Source organism: Scyliorhinus canicula, chromosome 3 (assembly GCF_902713615.1).
Source record: "Scyliorhinus canicula chromosome 3, sScyCan1.1, whole genome shotgun sequence".
Taxonomy (NCBI): domain Eukaryota; kingdom Metazoa; phylum Chordata; class Chondrichthyes; order Carcharhiniformes; family Scyliorhinidae; genus Scyliorhinus; species Scyliorhinus canicula.
Window position 1 is genome coordinate 148,418,881 of NC_052148.1, and position 15,854 is coordinate 148,434,734.

At 49.1% G+C, this 15,854-nt stretch overlaps 1 protein-coding gene across 1 annotated transcript in view; it reads left to right on the plus strand.

The window, feature by feature from the left end:
* Nucleotides 1–15,854, plus strand: part of LOC119963007 (protein sel-1 homolog 3-like) — a 129,954-nt gene that overhangs the window by 39,071 nt on the left and 75,029 nt on the right. The window contains 6 exon segments of the mRNA XM_038791459.1: nt 2,259–2,377; nt 6,300–6,415; nt 6,644–6,702; nt 13,045–13,177; nt 15,217–15,266; nt 15,268–15,350. Coding sequence (XP_038647387.1) covers nt 2,259–2,377; nt 6,300–6,415; nt 6,644–6,702; nt 13,045–13,177; nt 15,217–15,266; nt 15,268–15,350 — 560 coding nt within the window.

A 15,854-nucleotide genomic window follows, 5' to 3' on the forward strand; every position in this document is an offset into this window, starting at 1 on the left:
TACTAATCCGCGCTTGGTTTGGGTTTCCTCGGCAAGGCCGCTAAATGCTGGGTGGCGTTCGATTCGACGTCAGCATGGCTAATTGGGTTTTAAACTCACTTACTCATGCAAAGCTGGGTCCCGCCCATTGTGGGCATTGTCCAGATCATAATGTCTCACGATATCTGGCTAGATCTCGCGAGGCTTAATAGCCATTGGGAATCCTGGTGGAGGCCTCTTCCGTGATCTACCGGCTGCTTCCCATCCCAATTCCGGTGGGGTGCAGCTGGTAAATCGTGCCCCTCATCATATTTTACTTGGAAATGTTTCAGCAATGGGGATTTAAACTCGCCAGTGAGGCCTGCTTCTCAGACATCGTGCCATCATTTTGAAAGGATGCCCCTATCTCTAAGTGAGCTTGAGGGCAATTTAACCCCCCCCCCCCCCCCCCCCCCCCCAGCAGACATGGGAAGTAAGCACCCTCCTCTCCCAAGAGAGGACACCCCGCAATGGAGTCGCTGAGACTCCCACCTTTTTCAGGCCTCCCGACGCCCCCTTTCAGGCCCCCCCCCTTTTAGGACCCCCACCCTTCACACCCTGACCTTTTATGAGGCCCTTCATGCCTGCCCTTCAACCCCCACCCTTCATACCCCACATCCCACCCCCCTTCATACCCCACATCCCCTCCACCCTTCATGGGCCTTGCCACCCAGGCACCCTGGCAGTGCCCTATAGCCTTGGCAGTGCCACACTGGTGTTTCCCAGCTGTGAGATTTTGGACTGGGGTCGCCATTTACTCTGACGGCTATCGCGGATTCAAATTGTCCCCGAGATATGAAGAAAAGAAACAACTTGATGAGCGAAAAGAAATGAATAGTTAAAACGAAAGAACACCATGAAACTGAGAGGAAGATGGTCTGTTTGCCGAGTTTACTCCTATTCTCGAGACGCTCACCCACTCACACCCTCACCAACTGTGTGAGTGAGTACGATTGTGTGTTGGTATGTGTGGGGCGAAAGGCTTAGTGGGAATCCTGAGTCTGTGAGTGAACCTGACACACACACACACACACACACACACATTCCCTCATTCTGTCCCACATCACTTTATCTCTCACTCTCTCACCCACTCACTGTCTCTCCTCCACTCTCTCACTCTCCCTCTCCTAAACTCTCTCTCACTCTCTCTCATTCTCTTTCTCACTCTCACTCTCTCTCCTACATTCATTTTCTCTCTCCCTCTCTCCCTCCCACACTTAACCTTCTATCTCCCACATTTGCTCATTCTCTCTCTTCACACTCACTAAGTGTTACTCTCTCACACTATCTCGCGCTCACTTTTTCTCTCCCTCTGTCCCAGAATGATTCTCTCCCTCTTTCATACGCACACTCTCTCTCTCTCTCCACACTCACTCACTCTATCTCCCACACTCACTCACTCTATCTCCCACTCTATTTTCCATACTCTGTGTCATGGTTACTCTCTCTCCCAAGCTCACCCTTGCCCCCCATCCCCCCACCCACCCAAACCATCGCATTCAATCTCTCTCAACCTGGTATGGAAACCTTCCATCCCCACCTGGGCCAGTCCAGTGGCCTCCCCTCCTCCCTTCCCTGTCTGCCCTGGCAGCCAGCCTCTCTCTCACCCTGCTTATACCTTTTTATGAAGTGTATTCACTGCCACCAGAGTTGCCCTTTCTTCAGTCACAGATTGCTTCTTTCCCACATCAGCAACAAAGGTGGGAGAGGAATGACTTACGATTGGACTAGCAGTTTCTTTCAGAATCTTCCATTCCCGTTGCTGATATTCTGAAAATCACCTCCGAGGGCCATATTGGGGGTCTTTGCGGGCCACATCTGGCCCACGGACTGCAGGTTGGACAAAGTGATGCACCATCGATTGCACGCGAGGCGAGTGATTTACCAATGTCAGGCTTTAATTAACTAGAACACAGCCTGGCGATCGTCTACAGTGGAAAGGAACGATCGTCAGGCTTCTGAGCATTTATACCTCGTTGATAGAGGCGTGGTTAACTCAGCCTCTCGGCCAATCGGTCGAGAGGCACATGACCGACCAGGGCCAATGGTAAGCCGACGTTCTGGCCCAATGGCAGACGAGTATGCAGATCATATCATCACACAAAGCACCGCATGTACATATTAACTTGTTGCTTCTAATGTCTTTTTTCATAGATTAGGCAATGTATTTCTCAAAATTATTTGTGGAATTTTCTTGGCCTGTAATATAATTAGAATATTTCTTCAAAATTGTCTGATAGGTTTACTGTGTCAATCTGGATTTATCTGCTCCATCGATGTAAATGGCCCCTCTGTGGGATTTTCCATCACATCAATGAAAAACGATTGTGGCACTCCTTGCTGTTTCTGACTCAAGATGGTAAGCCTTGCTTCTGTAAGATTCTGAAATTGGCAGATACACATAATCTCAGCATTCATAGTGCTGTGTTGGAACTGAATTGGTGCTTTCAGTTTTCCTTTGGAAGGAGGTGACTGTGTGCACGTGGGAGAAGTTGTTGAGAGGGATGACTGCCTTTTTGGGGACAGGTCGGAATAGAACAAGCAGAAGTTGCAGAAGATGAGTAGAGAGGTGGTAAAGGAGGTGGAGAAAGGAATACAGTAGCTAACTGTCATTAACTGGAGAAGGTGAGAAGTTGTGGTCCATTCCCGATCTCAGGAATTTTGGAAAATCATAGCTAGTGCATCTACTATCTCTTCAACGATCCCATTTAGAGCCTTAGGGTTAAGGATATCAGATCCCAGGGATTTTAGTATCGTAGGCTCCTCTGCACTCCACCACGTAAGGACAGGGCATGCCTGGGCCTGAACCCTGGCACAGGCAGCAACAGGGAAGATGCAGTCAGGTAAGGCACCGGGGCTGGATGGGTGCCTAGGGGAGTTCTATAACAAGTTTAAGGACAAGTTTGCCGCTGATGGTGGAAATGTTTGAGGATGCAATGGTAAAGGGAGGGTTGCCAGCAACAATGAGGCAAGCATCCATTTCATTGGTACTCCAGACGTACTCACTATTCTGGAGAACGAGGGGTACCCCATGTTCCCTCTTTTGTTTGCGTTGGTGACTGAGCACTTGCCGATTGCACCGAAGGATTCCTGCTTATGGAGGGGGAAGTGGAGCATAGGATAACTCTATGCGCAGATAATTTGCTGCTGTACATTTTGGACCCGGGAGAAGATGAGAAGTTGTGGTGCAAGGGCAGGAGTGGAAGGGTTGCCATTTAAGGTGGCAACAACTCACTTCAGGTACTTAGGGGTGCAGGTAACCCAGGACTGGGCACGACTCCGTAAACTAAATTTTACCAGCTTGGTGGAGAAGGTGAGGGAAGATTTGGGTATAGGGATAGTCTCCCGTTGTCATTGGCTAGCCAGGGGCAGGCAGTCAAAATTAATATTTTGCCACTGTTCCTGTTTTGTCCAGTGTGTTGTTCCAATGCCTTTTGTGGCTAGACTGGTCTCGTTGTGTGCGACAGGGAAGGTAGAGAGGGTAAGAGGGGTTCCAAAGGAGGCAGAAGTGGGGCTTGGCTTTTCCGAACCTGTTGCATTATTACTGGGTAGCAAATGCAGAGAAGTTGTGGCGCTGGAGTAAGGAGACGGAAGCTCTGTGGGTGCTGATGGAGGCGGGTTCTTGTGAAGGGTCGGGGTTGCGGACGCCCCCTAAGTGCCGGTGTGCCTGGTCCACGTTGGTGGAGATCAGTCCGAGAAGGCACTTGCTCAGGGTCTCCGAGGCGTGGGGGTTAAATCCCGCACCTTGGATTACTCCAGCATGAACATATTCAAGTGAGCTTGACTGCACATTTGAATATGCAAATTTAGGTCCAACCCATTGTGGGCAGGCTCCAGATTCCGACCTTTCGCAAGATCTCATTAGACCTTGTGAGATCTCGTTAGATCTCGCGAGGCATAACAAACTGGCTAAATCTCGTGAGAGACTTCACGTGAGATCCGTGAGATTTATCGGCCGAGTTGCGTCCCAAGTTGGGCATGGCGCAGCTATTAGATCAGGCCCTTAGTCTATATTATTATGTAGGCAAATAGAACACCAAATTCTCCTCGCAGGATGGTGCTAGGCCCATCCCACCTGGTTTACTGCCGGGAGGCGGCCCATCCTTGGCTGTGTTTTGGTTGCAGCAGGAGGCCTGTATGCCAAATGGAAAATTCCAGTCAGCAGTGCAGAGTGCTTTCATAGTTTCTTCAATTGACTTGATTGGAACCCGCAAACGGTGGGCAAGTAGCTATCAGCTGACCCCCAGTCTTTCCGATCCAAAATGGTCCACAGGTGGGAATATGCTGGCAAGCTGGCCGGCAGTGGGAAATTGCTGACCGACCGCATCCTGTCCCGCCCTGAACTCTAATGAAAATTTGAACAAAACACCTGAACAGGCAACAGTAGCCACAGTTTGATGTTCCACCAGAGGTGCAGTCTTTCAGATAAGATAGCAGTCCCTCAGTACTGTGTTTAATTCAAACACAACTTGATGGCTCAGAGATGAGAACAGGGGAGATCTTGCAGTTATATAACACCTTTCATATCAGGATGCCCCATATCGCTTCAGAACCACTGAATTGCTGTTAACACTATTGCTAGCTTGCCAAACACTATGGCTGTTTTGCACACTGCAAGGGCTTGCAAACAATTCAAATAATTTTGGACAGAGCACGAGTGCATTGAATGTGCCATAGGGAATGTGGATTACGAGAGAGATGGGAAAGTGGGCAGAAATGGCACAGTTATGACCTTACAGCAGAGATACCCCATGTGCAAAGAGATAAACGGAGTGTACACGGTTGTAGATAAAAAATACTAAAAATCTTTGAGTGTGGGTTATCTTCTTGTTCAGTAGATTCCTAAGTTGACAAGGGTAGATAAACATGGGCCGGGAGGGCAGCACGGTGGCCTAGTGGTTAGCACAACCGCCTCACGGCGCTGAGGTCCCAGGTTCGATCCCGGCTCTGGGTCACTGTCCGTGTGGCGTTTGCACATTCTCCCCGTGTCTGCGTGGGTTTCGCCCCCACAACCCAAAAATGTGCAGAGTAGGTGGATTGGCCACGCTAAATTGCCCTTTAATTGGAAAAAATAACTGGCTAATCTAAATTTAAAAAAAAAATATGGGCCGGAATTCTCCAAAATCCCGGGCAGGATTCTCCCAGCCCTGGGCCGGGCCAGAGAATGCCCGCGAACAGGCCACACCGGCACACGATTTCCTCACAGCCGAGAATCAGCGCCATTGGCGGGTGTGGATGGCGCCGCGCAGGTCGAGGACCGCTCTCCGCGGCCGGCCTGCCGATTCTCTGGCCCGGATGGGCCGAGCGGCCATAAAAGAGCCGAGTCCTGCCAGTGCCGTTCTAACCTGCTCTGAGCGGCGGGATCTCAGCGTTGAAGGGTCGGGTGGCGGCCTGTGGGGCAGGGGACGGGGTGTCCGGCACTTGGGGGGGGGGGGGGGCCTCCGATGTGGCCTGTCCCGCGGTCGGGGCCCACCAATCAGCGGGCCAGCCTCTGTGGCTCGGAGCCTCCTTTCCTACGCGCCACCTGTAGTCTTGCGCCATATTGCGTAGGGGCTGGCGCGTTGAAGGAGGCCACTGCGCATGCGCATATTGGTGCCGACGCCACTGCGCATGTCCTCATTGGCACCGGCGCAACTGCGCATGCGCGGAATCCGCTGCGCACAGTTTGCACCGGGATCGGAAGCTGGAGCAGCGCGAACCACTCCAGCGCCGTGCTGGCCCCCTGTAGGGGCCAGAATTAGCCCTGTGAGCTGCCCATTCACACCGTCGCGTTTTATGATGGCGTGGACACTACCGCGGGATGGGGCATCCGCCCCTTGACCAAGTGTTGACGGTGTCAAAACCGGGTGTGAGCGACGGAGGCGTCAATGGGTCTCCAGACCCAGTCATTCTCCCCTTCGCCAGGGGCTAGCAACATGGCGGAGCCCTACAGGGCCCGGCCCCGGAGGATCAGAGCTCCACCCCCCGGAATGAGCGCACCCGCCGATCGGTTGCCCCAATCGCGGGCCAGGCCACCGTGGAGGCCCCCCCGGAGTCGGCTTTCCCCCGCCACCCCCACCAGGACGGCCCCGCAGCCAGAACGCTGGGTAGGACCATACGCGAACGACGCTGGTGGGACTCAGCAGAACTCGGAGAATCGCCGTGCGGACCGCTTTCAACGGAGCGGCGTGGCGGGATTCTCGCGCCCTCCCCGGCACTTATCCAACCTGGCACGGGCTCGGAGAATCCCGCCCATGATATTTAAGCTCCAGGATGATGGTAACTCTGTGATTTTCTTTTAGGTAACATTCACTTTCAGATGATGATGGCCTCTGGAAAACACGTTGCTGGAAGGTCCCATTTCAAACTCTCTTTGAGGCAATGGTGTCGATTGGATTTAACGTTACAAGATAGAAGGGTATCAATGTACCATTTTTAATATAAAACGCATTCACTCTCATAAGATCACTTCTGTCAATATTTATCTTGTTTCCAAATCTCTTGGAAGAGTAAATAACATTTCTGCTCAGCAAAGCAACTGCCCAAGCTATTCTATTCAATTACCTAATTAACAATTCATTCTGCCTGAAAATGTTTGTGAATTTTAATTTCCAAGACATTATTTGATTGTTCACCTTTTTATTAGATGACTTTGTCAGTCAGCTATGGAGAAAAACTGCAAGCCAGAGAAGATGCATTTTATAAGTAAGTTTAAAAAATATTGTTAGAAAATATTTTAAGACTGAATTTGCGATCGTCTTTAGTTTCTATCACAATTCAATATAGTGAAAATTTCCATTGTTATGGATAGGAGGGGGCACTGATTTCTCCCCTCACTTCCTGTCCGAAAGCAGCAAGGTGATTTGGGTTTTTGATTTCCCCTTTTATAAGTGGTGGTGTATTTTCCCAACCTCTCAGTTTTGGTGTGATCCAATTTCGATTAGCTCCACAGGAAATGTGAGATAAGTTAAAATCGGAGGGATAGCTTATTTGACATATACTCAAGACGCATGAAGAGAGTTCGCAACATTCCCCCCCCCCCCCCCCCCCCCCCCCCCCCCCCTTTGCATTCATCCTGTAAAAGGGGGTAAAGAAAATAAAGGTACAGGGAAAAAGGCGACAGAGAAAATAAGTGTTGTTTCATGTGACCCCAGAATCAAAGTCCAATGGTGTATTCTTTCATCGGGTCAGCAGGTTGAAGACTGATGCTGGATAATTCACTTTTCCAGTAGCGATGATGAGATGAGCACAGTGAGGTGAATTAGTCTTGTAGACGCCGGTATGAAAGTTCAGGTAGAAACAGTAGATATGGGGGCCAGGCATTCACGTCGACCGAGTCCTTATTCTGAGATGCTGCTTGCCAGATGGAAGATGGCATTCTGCTTTGCAGCTTCACAAGGCAGGGGTAATTGGTTCTCTCAGCCCAAAAGGGGAGGGGGGGGGGAGAGTCATGTGATATGTCTCCCACTTTTCCACTTTGGTTTGGACAAAGGATGTATATTCCTTTGTCTGGATTCTTCAGATGGTTAATGTTTAAATCATTAATAATTTCAAAAGAGCTTTTGGGATCCTTTGAGTGTGTTCTGCAGTGGCGGAGGGCAGTGTGCCAGTGTTGCGATTGTCTGGTCCCACAGGTGTCAACAGGGTTTCCCATTGAACGCACCCCCTTGCTACCATGAAACGCGCAGTGGGGGTGTGCCATCGGTGGGACCGTCAGTGTGAACGACCGGAAAATCCCACTCATCATCTGTTGGCCAAGGCTTTTCCTTAGAAATGTAAATGACGTTTGTGCTATTTCCTTGGACTTGATCTCTGTGATCACAGGAGTCAATAGATTCTATTCAGAGATAACGAAGTAGCAGCTGTTCTGAAAGCCAGGAAGTTCCTTTAGTTTGAGTCATAGCCAGCAATCGGTTCAGAAATTTTAAAGCCTTTGTCCAGTTACAAAAATTTAAATTAGCCCGATATGCAACGATGCTGATTCCTTTGACTCTGACAGATATTTAAAGGCCGGGATTTACCGACCAAGCTGTCATGTGTTTTTTGGAGGCGGAGGTGGCCGACCAGTTGGAGTTTCTGCTCCTGCTGTTGACCATGGGTATTTCCTGTTGACTGCATCCTTTGTCGCCGGGAAACCTGTGCGCCGTCGGTGGGACCGAAATATCGCACCGCCATGACCAGCCGGTACATTTTGCCCATAGCTCAACTGTGACTCAATGGTAGCTATCTTGCCTTTGAGTCTGTGGGTATGGCCTTAAGATCCCCATCCTACATTTGAGCCTGTCATCTTGAGAAACCCCCTTCCTGAACTCCTCCATCTTGTGCTGATAGTTCACCCGGAAAGATGTGATGTACCGAATTCCATCATTTAGACCCAGTGATACTGATGGAATGGAACATATGTTCAGTGTGATGTGTGATTTGGAGGGAAACCTGGAGGTGATGGAACCCGTGTGACATTTCTACTGTTCAAAGCCACATAGAAGATGGAGAAATTGGATGGGGCGGGGCATGGGGAGTGCAATTTTTGCCAAAGTAATTTTGCAAAGTTGCTGCATTGCATCCTATATATTGCTCAAAATATCTAACTTTAAAAAAAGAACTTGTGCTTGGAAATGTTTTGTAATCACCAAATGTTGTAAACAGTGCAAATAATGTACTATGTCTTTATTTATAAAATTTTAACAATTATGCCATGAACCTTGTAAACATTGAAGTTACTGTGAAGACAGTCACATTGGTGGGGACATATTGTGTTCCAGAAGCATTGATGAGTCCAAAGATCGAAAAAAAAAAGACAGTTCTTTGCTGGATTCCGAGAGATGTAGATCAGATTCTAAGGCTGATTGTCCAACTCTAAACCAGTAAGAGTCGAATAAAATGCGGTAAAAGGAAGGGAAAGCTAGCCTGAGGTGGAAGAAAAACAGGGAAATCCCTGAAGTCTGGTCCACATCCGGATGAAGCGAAGCATAGAACTCACACATCCTGAACCCATCATTCCACCTAGAAAAATTCTTAATTGATTTGTGGTCCTGGGGCGCGATTCTCTGCACACCACGCCGGGTGGGAGAATCGCGGGAGGGCCGGGCGAATCACGCCACGCCGCCCTAGCACCCCCCGTGATTCTCCCATCCCCCAAAATTGGCGTGTCGTGTTTTTCAACAGGCCGGTCGGAGACTCGCCGCTTGCCGTTTCTCACGGCGACCGGCGATTCTCTGGCCCGGATGGGGCGAGCGGCCTGCCGAACCCGGTTCACGCTGGCGCCAACCACACCTGGTTGCTGCCGGCGTGAACAGCGCGCGACAGGTGAGTGTGGGGCCTGTGGGGGGCGGAGGGAGGATCGAGCACCATGGGCGTGCTCAGCAGATGTCTGGCCCGCGATCGGTGCCCACCGATCGTCGGGCCAGCGTCTGTAAACGACGCACTCTTTTCCCTCCGCCGCCCGCAAGATCAAGCCACCATGTCTTGTGGGGCAGCGGAGGGGAAGACGGCAACCGCGCATGCGCGGGTTGGAGCCAGCCAACCTGCGCATGCGCGGCTGACGTCACTTTGGCGCCGTCAGTCTCCCGTTGGGAGAATTGCACCCCCTATGTATGAGTAACTTTAAACACACAGTGGTGAGTGTAACATGCTTGGGATGAAAACGGTAACTTTAAACCAGTGATTTCCACCCAACTGGGGTTGGTCATATGTCAGGTCTGGGTCTATTGTAGACTAATTGATCGAAATTGATCTCTGTCATTAATTAACAGTTCCATTATCATTGCATCTGGATGATAGAAGGCTTAATAGATCTTAGTTTTTTTTTTGTTGTCCATAGATTTCTCTGAGGGGTCTTGTGGCACAGTGGATGGCATCCTTAGCCCCTGAGGCAGAAGCTTTTATTTCAGGTCCCATTCTGGGACTTAATGGCCAAGGAATGTGCATTCATAACATGGCCAAACAGCTTGATCATCAACTACTAAATCCTTCCAGACATGTCAATGGCAGGTGGTTAGAGCGGGCAAGATTCCTAGTTGGACAAGGAAAACCAATGCTGTACCTTGCTGAGCATACCTGTAACCCAATCACAAAAGTCCATCGTTATCGGGGAGGAGGGAAGAGTATGGGCAGTTGTTGGACGAGATAGTCGAAGGGGACAGGAAATATTGGAGTGCCCTCACCAAGGAGGGGTTGGCAAAGAGAAAGAGATTCCAGGGACAATTTGAAAGGCTGATGACGCGGAAGGCAGTGGGACAGCTACGGAGGGCAAGAGGGGTGCAATATGAATATAGAGAGAAGGCGAGCCGTATGCTAGCCCATCAGCCTTGGAGGGAGGCCCGTCGAAGGAAACCCTCGGGGTGCGGACAGGGAAGGGGGAGGTAGTATCAAAGCCGGGGAAGATGAACAAGGCTTTCAGGGAGTATTATGAGAAGTTATTTAAGGCTGATCCGGGGGTAGAGGAAGGGTGTTATGGGTCAGGGTTTAGAGATTCCCAAAGTGTAACATGGAGTTCACCTGACCCACAACTTTAATAGATTGTGGTATGGGGAGCACATGGCTCACTCTACTGGTAAGGTACAGCAGAAAATGGACCAGTGTTTTTTAAAGCAAAACAATCTTTATTCTATGAGCTCAAGTTAACCTTTTTAAAACAAACAGTGAATGTCTTAGCAACCAGTAAATCAAATACACCCCCCAAAGAATACAACACTAAGTAACTTGTATGCTGTCCTTTTACAGCCAAAAGACTTAACAAGCCTTCAAACAGGAACACATTAGGTTTACATTCAATCCAGAGACCTTTTTACAATTCTGAGTTCGTCAAATGATCCATAGATAGTCTTTGGATGGCAGAGATCAACAACAGTGCAGCTCACAGACACACCCAAGCTTTTTCTCAACTTAAAACTAAAAAGCAGAAGTAGAGCTCAGCTCCACCCACACTCTGACATCATTCCAGTAACATGAGCAACTAAACATTTCTTAAAGGTACATTTTTTGAACACCCATTTCTTAAAGCATACTCTCACATGAAAAGGGGATATAGGGCAGTTTTCCGGTGAGCTGGAATTCCCAAGGCTGGAGGAGGAGAGGGGGCAGGAGCTGGAGAAGCTGCTAGGTCTGAGAGAGGTGATGGATAGCTATAAAAGGGATGAAGTCAGGGAAGGCCCTGGGGCCGGACGGTTATCGGCAGAGTTCTATAAGGAGTTCGCAACAGTGTTCTAACCGCATTTACTGGGGATGTTTAGTGAAGTGCTGGAGGAGGAGCTACCGGAGACACTGACCCAGGCGTTGATGATGCTAATCCCAAAGATGGGGAGAACCGATTAGAGTGTGAGTCATGCAAGCCCATACGCTGTTGAACACAGATGTGAAAGTTTTGGCTAGGTTGGCTAATGGGGGGAAGATGGAAGGATGCATTCCGGGGGTGCTTATAGAGGATGTAACGGGTTTTGTAAATGGCGGTTATTAAACATGATCTTGACCCCATCGAAGGAACGGGTACCAGAGTTAGTGGTCTCCATGGACGTGGAGAAAGCTTTCGACTGGGTGGAGAGCCGGTACCTGTTCAACGATCCAGGAAAGTTTGGGTTTGGGCCGAAGTTTGTGGTGTCCGTGCATCTGTTGTACATTCCCTGGTGGAAAGTGTACGGAAAACAAGATGAGTTCATGGAGTTTCAGGTTGAACAGGGGATTGAGACAGGGGTGTCCGCTGTCACTGCTGCTATTCGCGCTGGCGATAGAGCCCTTGGCGATGGCCCTTAGGTGGTCAGTAGAATAGCAGGGGATTACGAAGGGGAGCAGGGAAAACCAGGTGTATCTGGAGGAAAGGTGTTGAAGTCTGGAAGAGCTGCGGGAGAGTGTGGAGCTGCGAAAAGGATGCAAGTTCAGCTGTGTGCAAGTGAGGGACTTCGCGTAGAAAGAATGGAGAACGTTCCCTAAGCTGCCGGAGTGTACCCAAATGGAGCGGTTGCTACTCCCAGATGTGGAAGAGGAGGGTACGGTTGGGATATGTACGGGTAGCTGGGGGAGCAGAAGGGGAGCGCAAGTAGTGAGGATTAAGAAGAAATGGTAGGAGGAGCTGGGGGGAAATAGGATGTGGAGTGAAGAGTGAGGCCATGTGCAGGGTGAATTCGACCTCATGTGCGAGGATGAGTTTGATTCAATATAAGGTGGTGCATAGGGTACATATGACTCGGGCGACAATGAGTGGGTTCTTCCAGGGGGTGGCAGATGAGTGTGAGAAGTATGGGCGAGGACCAGCAAATCACGCGCATATATTCTGGGGCAGTGAGAGGTTGGAGGGATACTGAGCGGAGGCGTTTGGCACATTATCAAAGATTGTGGGGGTAGAGGCCGGGCCGGACCTTATGGTGGCGATTTTGGGGTGTCGGAAATGCCGGAGCTGATGGAGGGAAGGAAGGCCGACGTTGTGGCCTCCGCCTTTCTTGTTGTCCGGCGAAGGATTCTGTTGGAATGGCGATCGACAACGCCACCGGGGGTGGCGGTCTGGCTGGACATGACTTTTTCCGGCTGGAAAAGACCAAGTTCAAATTGAGGGGATCAAAGGAAGGCTTTAAGACAAGGTGGGGATTGTTCATGACCATGTTTGAGGAATTATTGGTCGCGGGTAGTGGGTGTGGTGGAGGAGGAGGAGGAGGGAGGGAGGGGAGGAGTGGAAAGGGGAGGAAACATACACAAACTGTGAGGTGTAGAGAATGTCTTCTGATTTATTCATGTTTTTGTACTTTTGAAAATGTTTGCAATAAAATACATTTAAAAACAAAAGTCTGTGGCACCAATTCCACTTAGGGGCATGGTACCTGAAGAGAGAGAGTAATTTGTGTGTTCTACAATGAAAACTCAGGGAGACCACCAGGGAGTCGATCATTTCAGATAACCTTAAACAGTAATTTGCTGGAGATTTTGTATTCTATTAATTCTGAGTCAGGGACATCTTTATCATATATCTAGCCAACACGATTTTGAATTGTGATAAGATTAGTCCCTGTTTGTGCAGAATGATGCAAAGATTACTAGTTTCTAAATGGTGTTACTTTCCAGCTATCGCGAAGATGTTCATCACAATGATTCAGCTGGGTACTTTGTACTTGGAGGCAGCAATCACGTGCGTGCTTTTGAGGGATTCATTGGTCCTGTGAAGTTATATCGGCTCCTCGCCCGAACGGGCCAAGAGGTAACCTTTGGATTCAAATCATGTGAATGTACGCACAAAAATGTTCATTGTTTACTGCCTCCACCAGAATGTTTGGACCTGTTTGTTTATTGTCAATCACCTTAGTTTTGAATGTTCTGATGTTTGATAAATGACTAACCTTTCTGTGCTACAAAACTCTGCTTCAAGAGTATGATTAAAGTGAAACACATAAAGCCAGAGCATTCAAAGCAATATATTTCAGATACTGGAAATCTGAAATAAAACAGGAAATGTTAGAAATACTCAGCAGGTCAGGCAGCATTATTGGAGACAAAAAAGAGAGTTAATGGCATGAATTTTCATCCTCCGGTGTGTGTAGCGAGAGCCTGGTAAATTCCTGCTTCGCCCACCTTCCTCAGGAGAATGTGCCCACAAAGGGGGAATCTTCATTGACTGTGGTGGTGGAGTCCGAGCCAACCAACCCGAGGAGAAAGTCGGAGGCAGGTTGTTGAAAAGACTCACCTCGATTACTCCCCCCACCCCCCACCCCCTCACACCACACAGACCCCATGCACTATCCATGCCACCACAAATCCCCCATCCACCATGACCCCTCATGACTTCTATGCCAAGGCTATGGAACTCCATGAACTGGTAATGGCCTTATGATGCTCCTTAAAACTTATCTCTTTGAGCACACATTGGCCATCTACCCTAAGATTGAACTGGCTCAATGTCTAATTTTGCTTTACAACACTCCTGTGAAGCACCTTGGCACATTTTGGTCATTGAATGCGCTTTGTAAATATAAGTAGCTAATATTTCAGGAAACTTACAAATATTCATTATTGTGTTCTACCCAAAGATACCGGGTGGGATTCTCTGACCCTGCGCCGGGTCGGGAGAATCGCTGACGGGCTGCGCGAATCGCGTCACGCCGCCCCGACGCTGGGATGTGCGAATCGGCGCCATTGTGGGCCGCATGGTCAGCGCGCGCTGGTCAGGGGCCGCTCTACACAGCCCCCCCCCCGGTGAGCGGGGCGTAAAAAAAAACGAGTCCCGCTGGCCTGCCGTTCTAACCTGCTCTGAGCCAGCGGGACCTCGGCATTGAAGGTGTCCGTGGGCAGCCTGTGGGGGGGGTGTGGGCACCTCCGATGTGGCCTGGCCCGCGATCGGGACCCAACCTCGCTGTCTCTTTGCCGCCTTCTTCTGCGGCGATGCCATGTTGGGTCGGGGGCCGGCGCGGACAAGGGAGACACCATGCATGTGTGGAAATTGCGGCGGTGGGACTGCGCACATGCGGGTTCGCACCGCACCACTGCGCATGCACGCATTCCCCCGGCGCCCATTCCAACGGCCGGATCAGCAGCTGGAGCGGTGTGAACCTCTCCAGCGTCCTGCCTGGCCCCCTGTAGGGCCAGATTGCTAGATCCTGTGGCCGTTGTACGACGTTTCCGACGGCATCAACACTTAGCCTCAGGATTAGCAAATCCCGCCCACCACCTTCATTACTGTCAGAAAGTGGTGCTACATTTCCTGTGTTAGATGTACATTTTGATGGCAAGTTAGTTTCTGGTCAAAAACGTAATGAGGTTAGTTGAAGGAGCTTGGTGGGATGGGAGGTGGGAGTGGGGTGGTGGGACGGGGTTAGTTGGGCAACAGAAATAAAGAGGAGTCTTAGACCGCTAGAGAAATCAGTGTCTCAGATGTATTACACTCCTCTCTACCATGAAACCAGAAAATCTAGAGTGATGGAACAAGAAGCCCAAGGGCTGCACATTATTCAGTCAAAAGGATGTACTTTATTAGTTGAGAACATGACAAAATAAATTGGGAGTCATTTAAAAAAAAATTCTGATTGGTTTATGAAATATATTAATCTTGATAATCTCATAGAGTAAATGTTTCTATTTTCTTCCCACCCCCATCACCTTCATTACTACATGAAATAATACAAAATTATCTTTCAATAAACATGCACAGTGGCGAGTGGGTAAGGGGATCTATCCACCATCATTATGTTGTGTTAACACAAGTTCAATTGCATTTACGATAATTTCCTCCTCTTATGTTTGCAGATTTCAAACCCTCTTGTAACTGATCATAATTTCCATAAACATGTTGACAGCACATAGAAAGTGCAAATATCTCACAACACATACCATGAAGTGTTTTCAGTCCTTCGGATTACACAAGAAGATGCAACAGATGTGTAAGTAAAGTTTATGGAACTTATGAGATAATTAAATGATACTGCCTTATATGGGTATGTGAAAGAATATTAATTGTTCTATAATATTTGAATGTAGAGGAAATCTTGAGCTAATTAAAGGTTGTGATGAGAAGCTTTTGGATTTACTCAGTGATTGTGCTGGGTAAGCTGGGTCTGCGAGGACTGCGTTTACTGTAGCAATGAGAGAGATAGGCTTCCAACACTTGGGAGAAATGCAACTCTATTTTATTGAACTAACAACTGTTAAACATACTTAAACTGTGGTTGACACTATGCTGAGTGACTGGAGACCTGAGGCTAACCTGACCAGACTATCTTACTACCACATGGTGATGTTCTAGTTGCTGGCTCGTGGGCTCTGGCTGTCTCAGAGGCTGAATCCCAAGAGCGTGGAAAACTAGTGCCCTCTGGCTTTATAGTGGCCGTGTCATGTCTGGTGATTGGCTGCTGTGTTCTGTGTGTTCATTGGTCATCCTGTGTGTC